The sequence below is a fragment of the Dipodomys ordii genome, unplaced genomic scaffold, assembly GCF_000151885.1.
Source record: "Dipodomys ordii isolate 6190 unplaced genomic scaffold, Dord_2.0 Scaffold58, whole genome shotgun sequence".
Taxonomy (NCBI): Eukaryota; Metazoa; Chordata; class Mammalia; order Rodentia; family Heteromyidae; genus Dipodomys; species Dipodomys ordii.
In genome coordinates this window covers 7,289,593-7,302,582 of record NW_012267274.1, presented here as the reverse complement: position 1 = coordinate 7,302,582, position 12,990 = coordinate 7,289,593, and the positions used below count along the sequence as shown (strand labels likewise).

At 37.5% G+C, this 12,990-nt stretch overlaps 1 protein-coding gene across 8 annotated transcripts in view; it reads left to right on the top strand.

Moving 5' to 3' along the window:
• Positions 1-12,990, top strand: part of Plekha1 (pleckstrin homology domain containing, family A (phosphoinositide binding specific) member 1) — a 48,709-nt gene that overhangs the window by 19,814 nt on the left and 15,905 nt on the right. For all 8 annotated transcript variants that reach the window (XM_013021953.1, XM_013021960.1, XM_013021954.1 and 5 more), the window contains exons 5-6: positions 4,331-4,428; positions 11,215-11,340. In XM_013021953.1, the coding sequence (XP_012877407.1) occupies positions 4,331-4,428; positions 11,215-11,340 (224 nt within the window). The remainder of the gene's footprint in view (positions 1-4,330; positions 4,429-11,214; positions 11,341-12,990) is intronic.

The window sequence follows — 12,990 nt, the reverse complement described above, 5'->3', positions numbered from 1 at the left end:
TCTTAGATTTGACAGAAGAGTAAGCCAATTGCCCTCTAAAAAAATGTTCAGCAGAACAGAGCTCAGAAGCTAGCCCAGCACCTGAAAGATGAGGACAGAACTTTTCAGTGATACAGATGTGGTATGGCTCAAATATAGACTATCTCTTTAAATGTTAAACTTTTAAAATTTATTGTTTGAATGTTCAGTTTTATGCATGTGATCTATAATAAACCAATTCTTTTATATTTAGAAAAAAAGTGACAATCCTATTTATCTGATGGCAGTTCTACATATCCACTTGGGCAAAGTATAAGCAGGATAAAATAGGACTGTTCAGACAATCTTCTATCATGCATTTATCACTACTGTGAAACCATTTTTTAAAATAAATGTTTACCACATGTCTTAATTTTGGTTGCTGAGAAAATGCCTTAGAGCTTTGTAAATGAAGGCTACTGGGGCAAGTCAAGTAACAAAGAACTTCGTATTTTAGAATAGATAATGTACATACTTCAGACATTTTTCTGTATAATTTCAAATCTCATAGTTTGAAGGAATAATATAAAGTAGTAGACTCAACATTCAAATTGTTCCTATTTAGAAAACATGATGTTAGAACAAAGGTTAAGATTAGTCTTTCTGTAGTTTCTTAGACCTCTAATACTAGTGGGAATAGGAAAAACATTCATAAAATGCTTGCTTTTAGAGAGAGAGAGAGAAAGAGATTTCCTTTGGAATTGGCAACGTATCTCCTCTCAGCTTGTCCCAAAACAAAGCATGTGGGAAGAAGCATTCAAACTGTCTTTGATGAAAGTAGGAGTCATGTTTGTGTGCCCCTCGTTATATAATTGTGGAGAGTGGATGGGGAATGGGAAATGACTTGGCAGAAAGAGGAAGACACTAATAAAAAGTTAATATTTTCATGGTCCTACCTCACCCTGACTCTACATCACTTAGGTAATGAAATACACTTTTGAGGGAAGTAACAGTGAGGAAAATCTGAAAAACAGATTTTATTTGAATGACTGTATTTAAAACAAACCCTAGTTCTTACCTTTATCTGGATTAGGTGAGCAGTCACCTTTCCCCTATCCCAGTGGGCAATGAGGTGTGTGGTATCTCCAGAAATAGAATTAATGAGGTGCTATATCCTTGCAGATTCTAGTCTCAGAAAAGGGAAGGAGCTAAGCATCAAATAGGAGAGAGACAAGAAAATGGGACAGAAATAAGAAAAGTGAAACTAGAAGTGAAGTGAAATGGCACAGATAGCCCTGTGCCCTGCAGGTAGCCCAGAGAATGTGCAGCCAGATGTAGGTGGAATAAAACCTGGGTACCCTCAAGAAGAACCCTACTAGCACTGCCATCTGGACCTTTCTACTAGGAGAATTTGCTGTATGGTGAACTCTACAAGTTAGCAACTCCTCATCCCAAGAAAGTGCCCAATGAATCTTTATAGTCCCTCCTTTTAAAATATGAACTGCCAATCAAAGATGATTTAATATTTGAGGACAGTTATCAAATACATAGGAAAGGAACATGAAGCAATGTGTAAAAATCAAGAAAGTTAAAAAAAGTGGAGCATTGGTAAAGAGAGGTAATAGGAGAAAAGTAAGAAAATTATACCCTTATCACTGAAGTCCAACATCTCATAGAAAAGATGATAAAGAATAGATAATAGAGAAAATATGATAAAAGGTCTCATTACTTCTTGATTTGTAGCCACATTTGAGCTATAACCAGTAAATCCTATCCTGTGAGAAGAGTTTTGTTTGCAATTAAGATAATGTTTCTGCTTTAGTTTTTATCTGTTTGCTTTTCATCTCATGGTAAAGATTAGAAGTAACACTCATATGAAGAGGCAGAAACTGCACAAGCCTCTGGGGATGCACATTATTCCTGATGAAACCCTTGCTAAAAGGGTAGCAACTTCAAGTGTCCTAGTTCTGTCTTTTACTATTCAGAGCTTTTTCTCCCTTTCCTTCTACCTGTTCCTCCATTGCACACATACCACTTTCAGTAATTTGCTGTATGTTTTCCACAATACTTACATAACCCTTGGAAATCTACAGAGTATGGTGATGGGGAGATTGTTATCACTCCTCAAGGAAGGGATGGATGGCACTCACACTTTGTAGATGAGAAAAACAATGCAGAGAGATCAAATGATATTTATGAGATGGCAGTAATTGTAAGACCAAAACTGATTCCAGACTTGGATTTTTGTACAGTAGATCTCTATGCCACTTTTGTCATGAAATAATAGCGAGTTTTTATTTTGATCATAAGATACGTTAATAATCTCTCTCAGTCCTGGGGGAAAACCCCAAACCTGTGCATGCTAGAAAGTGCTTTATCACTGGACTGCGTCTCCATCCATCAAGAGTCTTTTGTAGAGGCATATTGGCCTCTCTCTTCCTAAAAGAAAGGGTCTTATCTAAATATTATTTGTTTGGAAATATGTGCAATATTCACTTATTGTGTAACAGGTGCTGTAATTTATTAATAAATGTTTAGATTTTCAAACTATAGTGTTCTGAATAGATGCGCAGCCCAGCATTGAGAAAAACAAACTATTAGGAGGAGAGCTCACTTTGAGTCCAAACTGGAATGCAAAAGCATTGCTAGGAATTAAAAATAAATTATCTGTTGACAGATGTATTGTCCTAGTGAGTTGTTAATCTTAAAATATATTTATAGTATTTACAGTTTCTCCATCTTACAAGGGTAAAAGAACAGCTTACAATGTGTGAAATTCCTTGTTTCCAGCCTCGTTCTATAGCACTTCACAAGATAGGCCTTGACTTCCTTTTTGAGACTTTCAGCTCACCAGGAAGGTCTAGGTTAGAGTGCTTTGATCATAGTCCCACTTTCAAAATCTTGTGTGTTTGAGAAATAATGTTTTTCCTTGAGGATCTTCATTTCCCACTTCTCTTAGTTATGTTCATTTCGGTGTTATTAAAGTTAGTAAAGTTTTGGAGATTCAGGAAGTCATTTTTACATTTGAATAAAAGGAACAGTGTAGCTGATTAGAAACCTTAGCTCCTTGAATAGTATTTATGTTTTTCCAAATAAATACATAAGATATATAGTAAGTAAGTTTAATTCAAAAGCTGACTGGTAGTTTGCAGACAACTGTACATTTAGATGCTCTTTGTTTTATAAAGTAAACAGACCCAGTTCTTGAGAGGTCAGTGCAAATTACATTAAAACTCCACAAATGTATTGCAATTTTTATTATCTTAACTTAGCTGGGTTTTCTAAATATTTGGAATGGAGAGGCATTAAAGGAAAAAACATGGATAAAATGTTTCTGCTTGATGAGAGATACTGTGAACAGTGTGAAAATAAAGTGGCAGCTATGAACAGTGCTTGTAATACAACAGAAAGAGGGACTATAAAAGCTCCCATGAATTAGTGGTAAACAATGCAGGTATATTAATGAGATGTACACAGCTGTCACAAAACAAATATAAGTGACAGACATTAAAAAATGACTTTGCAGCAATCAAAGAAATTTCACGGGTATAATTGTCCACTGATTAAGGTGTCAGAGTGCTGTATCAGTGGAGATACAGTCAAGAAAACATGAGATACTGCAGTTCCAAGAGAATTGTCTTGGGGAATTGGTAATCTAAATGTTGAAAGGTTGAGAGAGCATAAAGAGAATGTTGAAATAATCCAGAAATTAGAACCTATCTGAAGTAGCTCTCGAGAGGTGGAGAGATAAAAGAGGAAGTAGTGTGGAGGAGCAGAAAGTTGAGCTCATGACCCTTCAAGGCTGGGTTGGGTATCTGAAGGCTCTAGCACTGTGGTTCTGTGCTACTGGTGGTTCTGTGCTGCTGTTGGAGGAAGATCATCAAGATTAGAGCCAGCCAATCTCACCCTCCTCAATTCTACTTTCTGTGACCCTGTCACTACTTACTACTGGCAGAACATGAAACCTAGGGATTGGTGTTTGCAGATTCCTAGACCCACTGTCCAGAGCGTTGGAGTTGAGAACAAGAGCTATATAATTAGCCTAAGTGCTAGTAACCAGGCCTGGTTAAGGGTATTAAGTGAATGACTTTTCATATGCAATTTGGAAGACAGTTTGCTAATACCTACAAAAATTGCAAATGTGAATTCTCCGTGACTCAGTAAAACTGTCAGGAAAATTATCCTATAGAAATGTTAGTCAAGCTATGGAGCTGCATATGTGATGTTTCATTGTTTGATGTTTTATCTAATTTCAAAAACTGGAGATAGCCAAAGTGTGTGTCATGTTAAATCTAGCAAGACTTTTCAGCTGCTGCAAGCATGAATTTGGAAGTAACAAGTACAATATCTCATGTTTCTTTTTTCTCCACAGTGATGAATGCTGGAATGAGGAAGTATTTTCTACAAGCCAATGATCAGCAAGACCTAGTAGAATGGGTAAACGTCTTGAACAAAGCTATAAAAATTACAGTAAGTTTTTTTTTAAAGTTTTTACTATATGGAAGTAATCTTCGCACTTTGAAAATAGCTCTACTGAATGTCATCAGCTTGCCACAGATTTCATACTTCAGCTTCCTTAAAAAGATGAAAGTGAAGACAATTTCTTGGAGACTCTCAGCCCTTTCATTGGCCTGTAAATGTTTTCACCTATCAAGTGCCTTATAAAGATGAATATTATTGCCAGGCACCAGTGGCTCCGCTTGTATTCCTAGCTGAGATCTGAGGAGCAAGGTTCAAAGCCAGCCTGGGCAGGAAAGTCCATAGGACGTTTATCTCCAATTAACTACCAGAAAACAGGAAGTGGCACTGTGACTCAGGTGGTAGAGTGCTAGCCTTGAGCTGAAATGCTCAGGAACAGCGCTCAGGCCCAGAGTTCAAGCCCCATGACTGACAGAAAAAAAATAAAAAATATATTATTGTAGATTTAAGTAATGTTTGTGGGGAAGATTCTAGTAGCATGGAGAGTCTTGCCTGAAGGGCATGAGTTTTACTTCTGGAGTCCTGCCACTACTTGGGTGATGGGCATAAGCATTCTTGTCTTTGAAGCCATGAATGTGGGAGCAGGACAGTGGAGTTGAATGGCTGAAAGATTAAGTACAGGACTAGGTAGCACACGGCCCTGTGGCCCTGAGGAGTTGTGTCAAGCTCCCAACTTCTTCCTTGAGTTCCAGGGGTTGGTACCTTTGCACTCTTTTCAACATTATAACCTATACCCTTCTAGCCTTTTTTTTCTATTTGGTTTTCTAATGAACATTAGCATTTCCTGAGGCTTTACATCATACTCCAGGCTTTGGACTAATGGTTTTATTGTGCAAACACTGGAAGAAAGTGAGGTTTAAGCTGGGTGCTGTGATCCTAGCTCCTTGGGAGGCTGAGATCTGAGGATCATGGTTGAAAGCCAGCTCATACAGGAAAGTCTGTGAGACTCTTGTCTCCACTTATCCACCAGAAAACTGGAAGTGGTACTATGGCTCAAGGTGGTAGAGTGCTAACCTTGAGCAAAAAGGCTTAGGAACAGCACTCAGGCCTTGAGTAGAAGCCCATGACTGTCAACCTCCAAAACAAACAAAACTGCAAGGTATAGAAAGATTGAGTTACTTGTAACAAGGAGATGGGGAGCCTAGGCTAGCCTACCAGGCTCTGGAGCCTGCACTCTGAAGTGCAGTGAAGAAAAAGCCTTCACCCGATAACTTTTGTTGGTAAAACCAAAGCAAGTTTCCTACTGCTGCTACTGAGCAAGTACATGGATCTACTCCCTGAGCCTTGCTAGGCATTTTCCTTATACACATAGAAAAACATGTCGTAGGCTGCCTGGAACAGCTTGGGAAGGAGTTCCTGTATGGGATCAGTTGATGTGTGTTTACTAAAATGTACGTATTTACTGTCCCTAAACCTGTGCCTTGAAATTCAGCATATATTAGTCACGGCTAGTGTCTATCTGAAATGTATGAGTCCCTGTTTGTATAACACAATAAAGGGTTAATATAATTAAATCTGTTTTCAGAGTTAGGTTGAGTTTTCTGTCTTGCAGCAGAACAGCTTGTTACCACATGACAGAAAACGCCCACACACCACATCTGATCTGTACATGAAGCAGAAGTTATTTTGGGTTTGTGCAGTTTCAGGAAAGCAATGTTTTGAAATGGTTCAGAAGTATATATTCTTCAAAAATTTTAGTTGATCCTTAACTCTCTTAATAACTATTCGCTACTTGGAAAATTTCTGTAGAAAGATAGTATGTAGTAACTTTATTAAATCCAGTTTTTATAATTTGTAATAATAAACAATGGTTTCTTAGTATTCTAAGAAAAAAGTAGTGATCACCTTTTTTTTAACCAATGGCTGATGGTTTATATTTAAATTCTTTGAAAAATTAGTTTCTATTTTAATACATGTGCAGCTTGCTTTCCTATGGAATCACTCCAAATAACATTTTGGTCAACTGTAATTGGTGGTCTGTTGAGTGAAAATTTTTAGAAATCCAAAATTAGAGTTTGAGAATTAGTGGTTTCAACATAGAGATTGTTAGAGGGGAATGGGTGAGAGAATGGTGGTTAGCTATTACCTTGTACTTCCAGTAGTTATTGTCATCTTAGTGAACTGTCCTCCAGCACCACGGCCTGCATTTCCTTACTTTACCAAAGTCTGTGTGAATGTGGATCAGCATTTTAAATTCTTTTCCTATTCCTATTATTATAAAAAAGGAGCAAAAATAGAGGAACCAATCTTTTTTTTTTTGGTTGGTCGTTGAGCTTGAACTCTGGGCCTGCCCTGTCCCTCAGCTCTTCAGCTCAAGGCTAGCACACTGCCATTTGAGCCATAGTGCCACTTCCAGTTTTCTGGTGGTTTATTGGAGAGAAGAATCTGACGGACTTTCCTGCTCAGGCTGGCTTTGAACCACAATCCTCAGATCTCAACCTCCTGAGTAGCTAGGATTACAGGTGTGAGCCACCAGTGCCAGGCTTAGAGGAACTCGTCCTAAAGGGAGTATCTGTGACTGAAGTCTGGAAAAAACAATATTTAAGGTATATTTGCATCTGTTTATTTGTTCTCAGAGTGTTAGGTCCTGTTTTGATATTAAGGAATATTCAAGGGCTGGGAAGGTGGCTCAGTGGTAGGGCGCTTGCCTTGCATGTGTGAGGCCCTGGGTTCGATTCCTCAGTACCACATAAGCAAAAAGAAAAAAGCTGGAAGTGGCGCTGTGGCACAAGTGGCAGAGCGCTAGCCTTGAGCTGAAGAGCTGAGGGACAGTGCCCAGGCCCCGAGTTCAGGCCCCATGACCGGACCCCCCCCCAAAAAAAAAAAGAATATTCAAGATGGCTTATGATTAATCCTAAACAGAAATCCATAGGTTTTAGTTAGTTATTTTTATGTAGGGTGAGATCAAAGCTAGTGCTATACCATGTGAACCACAGCTCTACTTCTGGCTTTTTGGTGGTTAATTGGAGATAAGAATCTCAACTTTCTGGCACAGACTGACTTTGATCCTAGCTTCCTGAGTAGCTAGGCTTATAGGCATGAACTGGCACTCAGCCTTCCATTGTTTCTAAAGTGTATTTTTCCAGCCAGGCTTCTAGCTACTGAACCTAGCTACTCGATCTGAGGATCACGGTTCAAAGCCAGCCCAGCAGGAAAGTCTGTGAGACTCTATCTTCAATAAACCACTCAGAAAACCAGAAGTGGTGCAGTGGCTCAAGTGGTAGAGCGCTAGCCTTGAGCTGAAGAGCTGAGGGACAGCGAGCATTCAGACCCAGAGTTCAAGCCCCATGACTGACCAAAAAAATAAAAAAGGATACAAATTTTAATGTAAAAATTAGTTTTTTTGAAATTGGGACAAAACTCATGAACCTTTTTCTTTCTTTTTTTAAAAAATAGTAATGGGGAACAAGTAGAAGAGTTAAGCTAAATATAAGAGTTTGGTTTTAACAAGATGCCCTACCTGCGCAAAAGTGTTAGCCGATCTGGTTAGGTGTAGGATATGACATTAAAAGATCTTATTAGCTGGGAGTTTGTATCTAACCATTTTCAGTTTCCATCTTTATTTACTCTCATTATTCTTGATGAAATGAACACTAATTTCCCCTTTAATTTTTGAGAAATCTGCAGCATTTTAACTTTTTTTGGTCATAAATATTGAAGTCTTGTTAAAGTCATCTCCATATTCTTTAGTCATTTCAGCCTTTTTTTTAGTATTAGAATTTTCTACTGTATACAAATACCTGCTAGGGCTAGGAAAGTGGCTCAATGGTAGAGCGCTTGCCTTGCATGCATGAGGCCCTGGGTTTGATTCCTCAGCACCATATAAGCAAAAAAAAGAAAAACAAACAAACAAACAAATACCTGCTAAAAATACATTTGGATCTCTTATGAGAAACAGTCTTGTTAAAAAAAAAAGATAGAAAACTAGGAAAGACAACAGTCAGAAAAAACCAAGCCTATTCAGTTCCTGACATGGTTTCTGCCATGGGGGATGTATTACTTTTCGGATTCTCATTAACAGTTGGCTGATTTACGGGCACTGTGCATGTGTGGTTGTGCTGAAAATGATTACACATCTAAATTTAGTTAACTTTTCATTCAGTTGTTTATAGTTTTTGAGGGAGTTGACTGTATTTATGATATCTTGCTTGAATGTTCTCCTTTTTTAAGGAGTGAGATGATTACAATTTAGATAATTTTTATTGTAAAAATGTAATTCTAAGTGAATATTGAACTTTAACATTGATATGTGATATTTAATATGATTTTATTATAATGATAAAGTGGAAGCATTTGGTTTAATAGCATAGGCAGGGTTTTAAATATACTGTTGCTCCCAGAAAAAAAGTGGAAAAACTAATAGAAATTTCAGTGTACTTTTAGGGTTATATTAAATAATTTTCCCTGAAATTCCCATGTATAGCTAAAAGAATGCTACTTTTCTTAAGACCTCTCCTATAATGTAGTCAAATAATTATTCACTCTGTTTCCAAGTTGTCTTAATGCTAGTTTCTATTTTTTGTTGTTGTTGTTGTTGGTCATGGGGTTTGAACTCTGGGCCTGGGCGCTGTCCCTTAGCTCTTCAGCTCAAGGAGCGCACTCTACCACTTGAGCCACAGCACCACTTCCAAGTTTCTATTTATTGACATAATAGCACCACATTTTTCATTGTCAAAATAATTTAAATACAGGATGCTGTTTGTTAGAAAATATAGTAGGCTTCCTCAGCAAATTGTCCCAGGGTATGATATATTAATATTACTTACCAAGTAAAATGTTGTCCATTATTGTACTCTTTTAAAAATACTCCAAAATATATAACTTCTGAGAAGAGCTCCAGGGCATTAAGGAGTCACTTCTTCCTTACTAGTGGTTTTTCTTCTTCCTTCTCCCTGTCTCCCTAGTCGTGACTGACAGTGCAGCTTAAGTATGCCTGAGAGTTTGGAGGGCTCTGTCAGAGGCCTGCAAGGAAGCATCACTAGTGGGGGGCAGGGAAAGGAAGGGGAAGACTACGACTTAGAATTCATGCAAAAAATAAACCATTCTTATCCATAGACCTTTATAAAGGTTCATAAAGTAGGAGTTCAGGTTTTAGAACAGTGTTGCTTAAAGTATGTTTTGTGAACTACCTTATTAAAAAATACCTGTTGTTCTACTTTAAAGTGCAAATTGGGAGGGCTATTCTATAGATTTGTGGAATCAGAGTTTCTGGATGTGTAGCCTGGGAGTCTATGGATTTTAACAATGTTCCTGGTGACACTTGATGCACATTACAGCTTTGAGAACACACTGTGTTTTGGAATGACCTAGTAAAATGGGAGGATCTTTGGATACTGTATGAGTGATGTCCTCTGTAGTTCTTTGAGTAACCTGTATTTTACTTTAAATAAAATATTTTGTGCCATTATGGTGATTGCCAGTAGTAGTGTTCATAGTGTTTCTGAAAGACTTCACTGGAGAGAAACTAAATCATGTTCAACATCATAATTGGTACCGAATTGTGTTTTTTTACCTCTTACCTTACTCACTCTTACTTACCTTGACAATTTGTCATTCAGGCTGGGCATTGTGGTTCATGCCTGGAATCCTAGCACCCAGGCAACTGAGACAGAGGATCAAAACTTTGAGGCTAGCCTGAAACCTACATAGCCAATTTAAGGCCAGCCTGGGCTACATAGCAAGGCCCTGTCTCAAACAAAACAAAGTAAGTGAACAGCAAAAACTACTCAAATGCAGTCTTCATGGTTAACAGTCTATAGACAAAAAATACTGATTGGCTGGTACTTATAAGTATTGTGTTCCCTATAAGTCACTTTATTAATCTAAAATGTTATTTTAAATACTTAATGAAACTCTTGATTCTTTGATTCATGTTTAGTGAGCTATTCATATCCTACTATTATCATAGTCGTAATTGGTTTATATTGAATGATTTATCATCTAAAGTATTGGAACTCCCTTTAAATTCTTAAATGGTTTTTTGCTAGTTAAAACATTTTGATTTTTGATATATGTTAAAGATTTTTGGTTTTTTCCCCTCACTGATTTTTTTTAATATATTCTGTGACCCAAAGTTAAGTGCTCTAATCAGCAGGATCTAGATGATGGTGTTTGAGTTTTGAACAAGTTTTCACAACTTGGGAGACCTGTATTTCCTAATGGCTCTCAGCTTCCATGTAATTAATTGATTAATTAGTTATTGGCAGTACAGTGTTGGACTGACTCATGGCCCTTCATTTGCTGGGCAAGTGCTCTGTCATTTGAGACACGCTTCCAATCCTTTAGGTTATCTTTTAGATTGGGATAATTTTTTGCTGCGGTCAACCCTAGACCACAATTCTTCTACCTATCCTTCCTGTGTATCACCACATCCAGCTTATTTGTTGATTGGGCATTGCAAATTTTTGTCCAGGCTAGCCTTAAACCATGATTCTCTCAGCATCTGTCTCCTAAGTATCTGGGATTGTAGATTTGAGCCACCGTGCCTAACTGTTTCCTTATTTCTCAAATGGATGTATTGCCCTGTGCATAGGGTTAGCAACTGGAGGAATGAGAACATGTTTGGAATGGTACCTGTACAAGTAAGCATTTGATGAGGGATGCTGTACTATTGTAAAGCAGACTGGAGCAGAAAATAACATGGGAGAGCTTGAAGCACATGTACAACATTGTAAATGTCTTATACATACCTATCAGTTATATATAAACAGTTAAGAACAGAAAAAGACAGTTTCATAAATAATTCTGTTTACAAAATGAATCATGTTACTATTTCAGGTACCAAAGCAGTCAGACTCACAGCCTAATTCTGACAACCTGAATCGCCAGGGTGAAGGTGGGAAGAAGCAGGTGTCTTATAGAACTGATATTGTTGGTGGTGTACCCATCATTACTCCAACTCAGGTAATAAATTCATTCTCCTATTATGTGAGGGGCTCATTGCACATTGATGTTTATATTGTCATCAAAACTAAAACAGCCAGGCTCCGATGGCTAAAGCCTGTAATCCTAGCTACTCAGGAAGCTAAGATCTGATGATCACAGTTTAAAGCCAGCCCAGGCAGCAAAGTCCCTGAAAGTCTTGTCTTCAGTTATCTATCAGATAACCAGAGGTAGAGTTGTTGCTTAAAATGGTAGAGCACTAGCTTTGAGCAAAATTGCTCAGGAATAGCTCCCAGGTGTCCTGAGGTCAAGCCAAACAACTGACAAACAATACAAAACCCTAAATCGATGGATTTTACCTAGTTAGTTCATTACTAAATTACTAAAAAGTCTTTTATTTTCAAAAACGTATGTTGATTGTAAATTTTTTTGGTGTTTTTCACTTACATTACGAACAAGTTCCTAGTGATCAAGTTATTCTGCATCATTTATTTATTTATTTATTTATTTTGTCAGTCCTGGGGCCTGCCTTGGGCCTTGGAAGCTGTACCTTTAGCTCTTTCGAGCCACAGTGCCACTTCTGGTTTTCTGGTAGTTAATTGGAGATAAGCTCTGGGATTTTCTTGCCCAGGCTGACTATGAACTGCGATCCTTAGATCTCAGCTTCCTGAGTAGCTACAATTACAGGTGTGAGTGCCAGGCCTCCAAGAATTAGTTCTGCCATGGAGTTACATAATTTACAAATCTTCTGTGATTAGAAATGTAGAAGTTTATTCCCCTCTTTTTCTTTCATTTTTCTTATATAAATAATACTTCAATGAACATTCTTGATGTCTTAAATTTTAGAGACACAGGTTAGTTTTTTGTTGTTGTTTTGTCTTGTTTTGATGGTGGTATTGTGTTTGAACTCAGAGCATTGCACTTGGTAGACAGGTGCTCTGCCGCTGAGCCACAGCTCCACCTCTTTTGTATACTTGTTATTTTTAAGGTAGTCTCACTTCCTGTCCAAGTGCATGCCTGCACCTCTCTTTGCCCATTTTAGGATTCCTGTCATCTGGGATGTCAGGTGGTACCATCCAACTTCTCTTCATTGAGGCGAAGTCTGCTGAGGTTAGCTCAAACTGTGATCAGCCTACAAGTAGCAAGGATTATAGACATAAGTCCCTGGCACCTAGCTACAGATGATTTTTCTAAAGAATAAGTTCCTGGAAATGAAATTGCTGAATTACAGTTTGTAAATACATGCCATTTTTTAAAGCCTGTTTTTTCCTACAACCTGAAGTCATAAGCCAAACAAACAGAGAAGTGGAACTTTGACTTAATTTTATCTCAGAAGTACCTATAGCTAAATTAAGTATTGCTCAGGTAGTAGGAACAAAATACTAATATATACTTTCTTAAGTGAAATTCAAATTTCTATGAATTTAATGTTTGTGTGAGAATTTGTAATGCAAATTATATTCTTAGTAGTTGAGAAATCAACATTTTAAAAGAAATCATTGGGTATTTTTATTATTTTTATGTCTCTTGAACTTTAAAGACTAATATTGTAGACCTTAAAGTTATATATTTTATCTTCCAGGTCTTTTGCCAGGGAAAAATGATTAATGGAAAGAAATCTTACATTAATTATGAAAAGCTTTTTTTATATTTGGCAAGGGACATATTAAT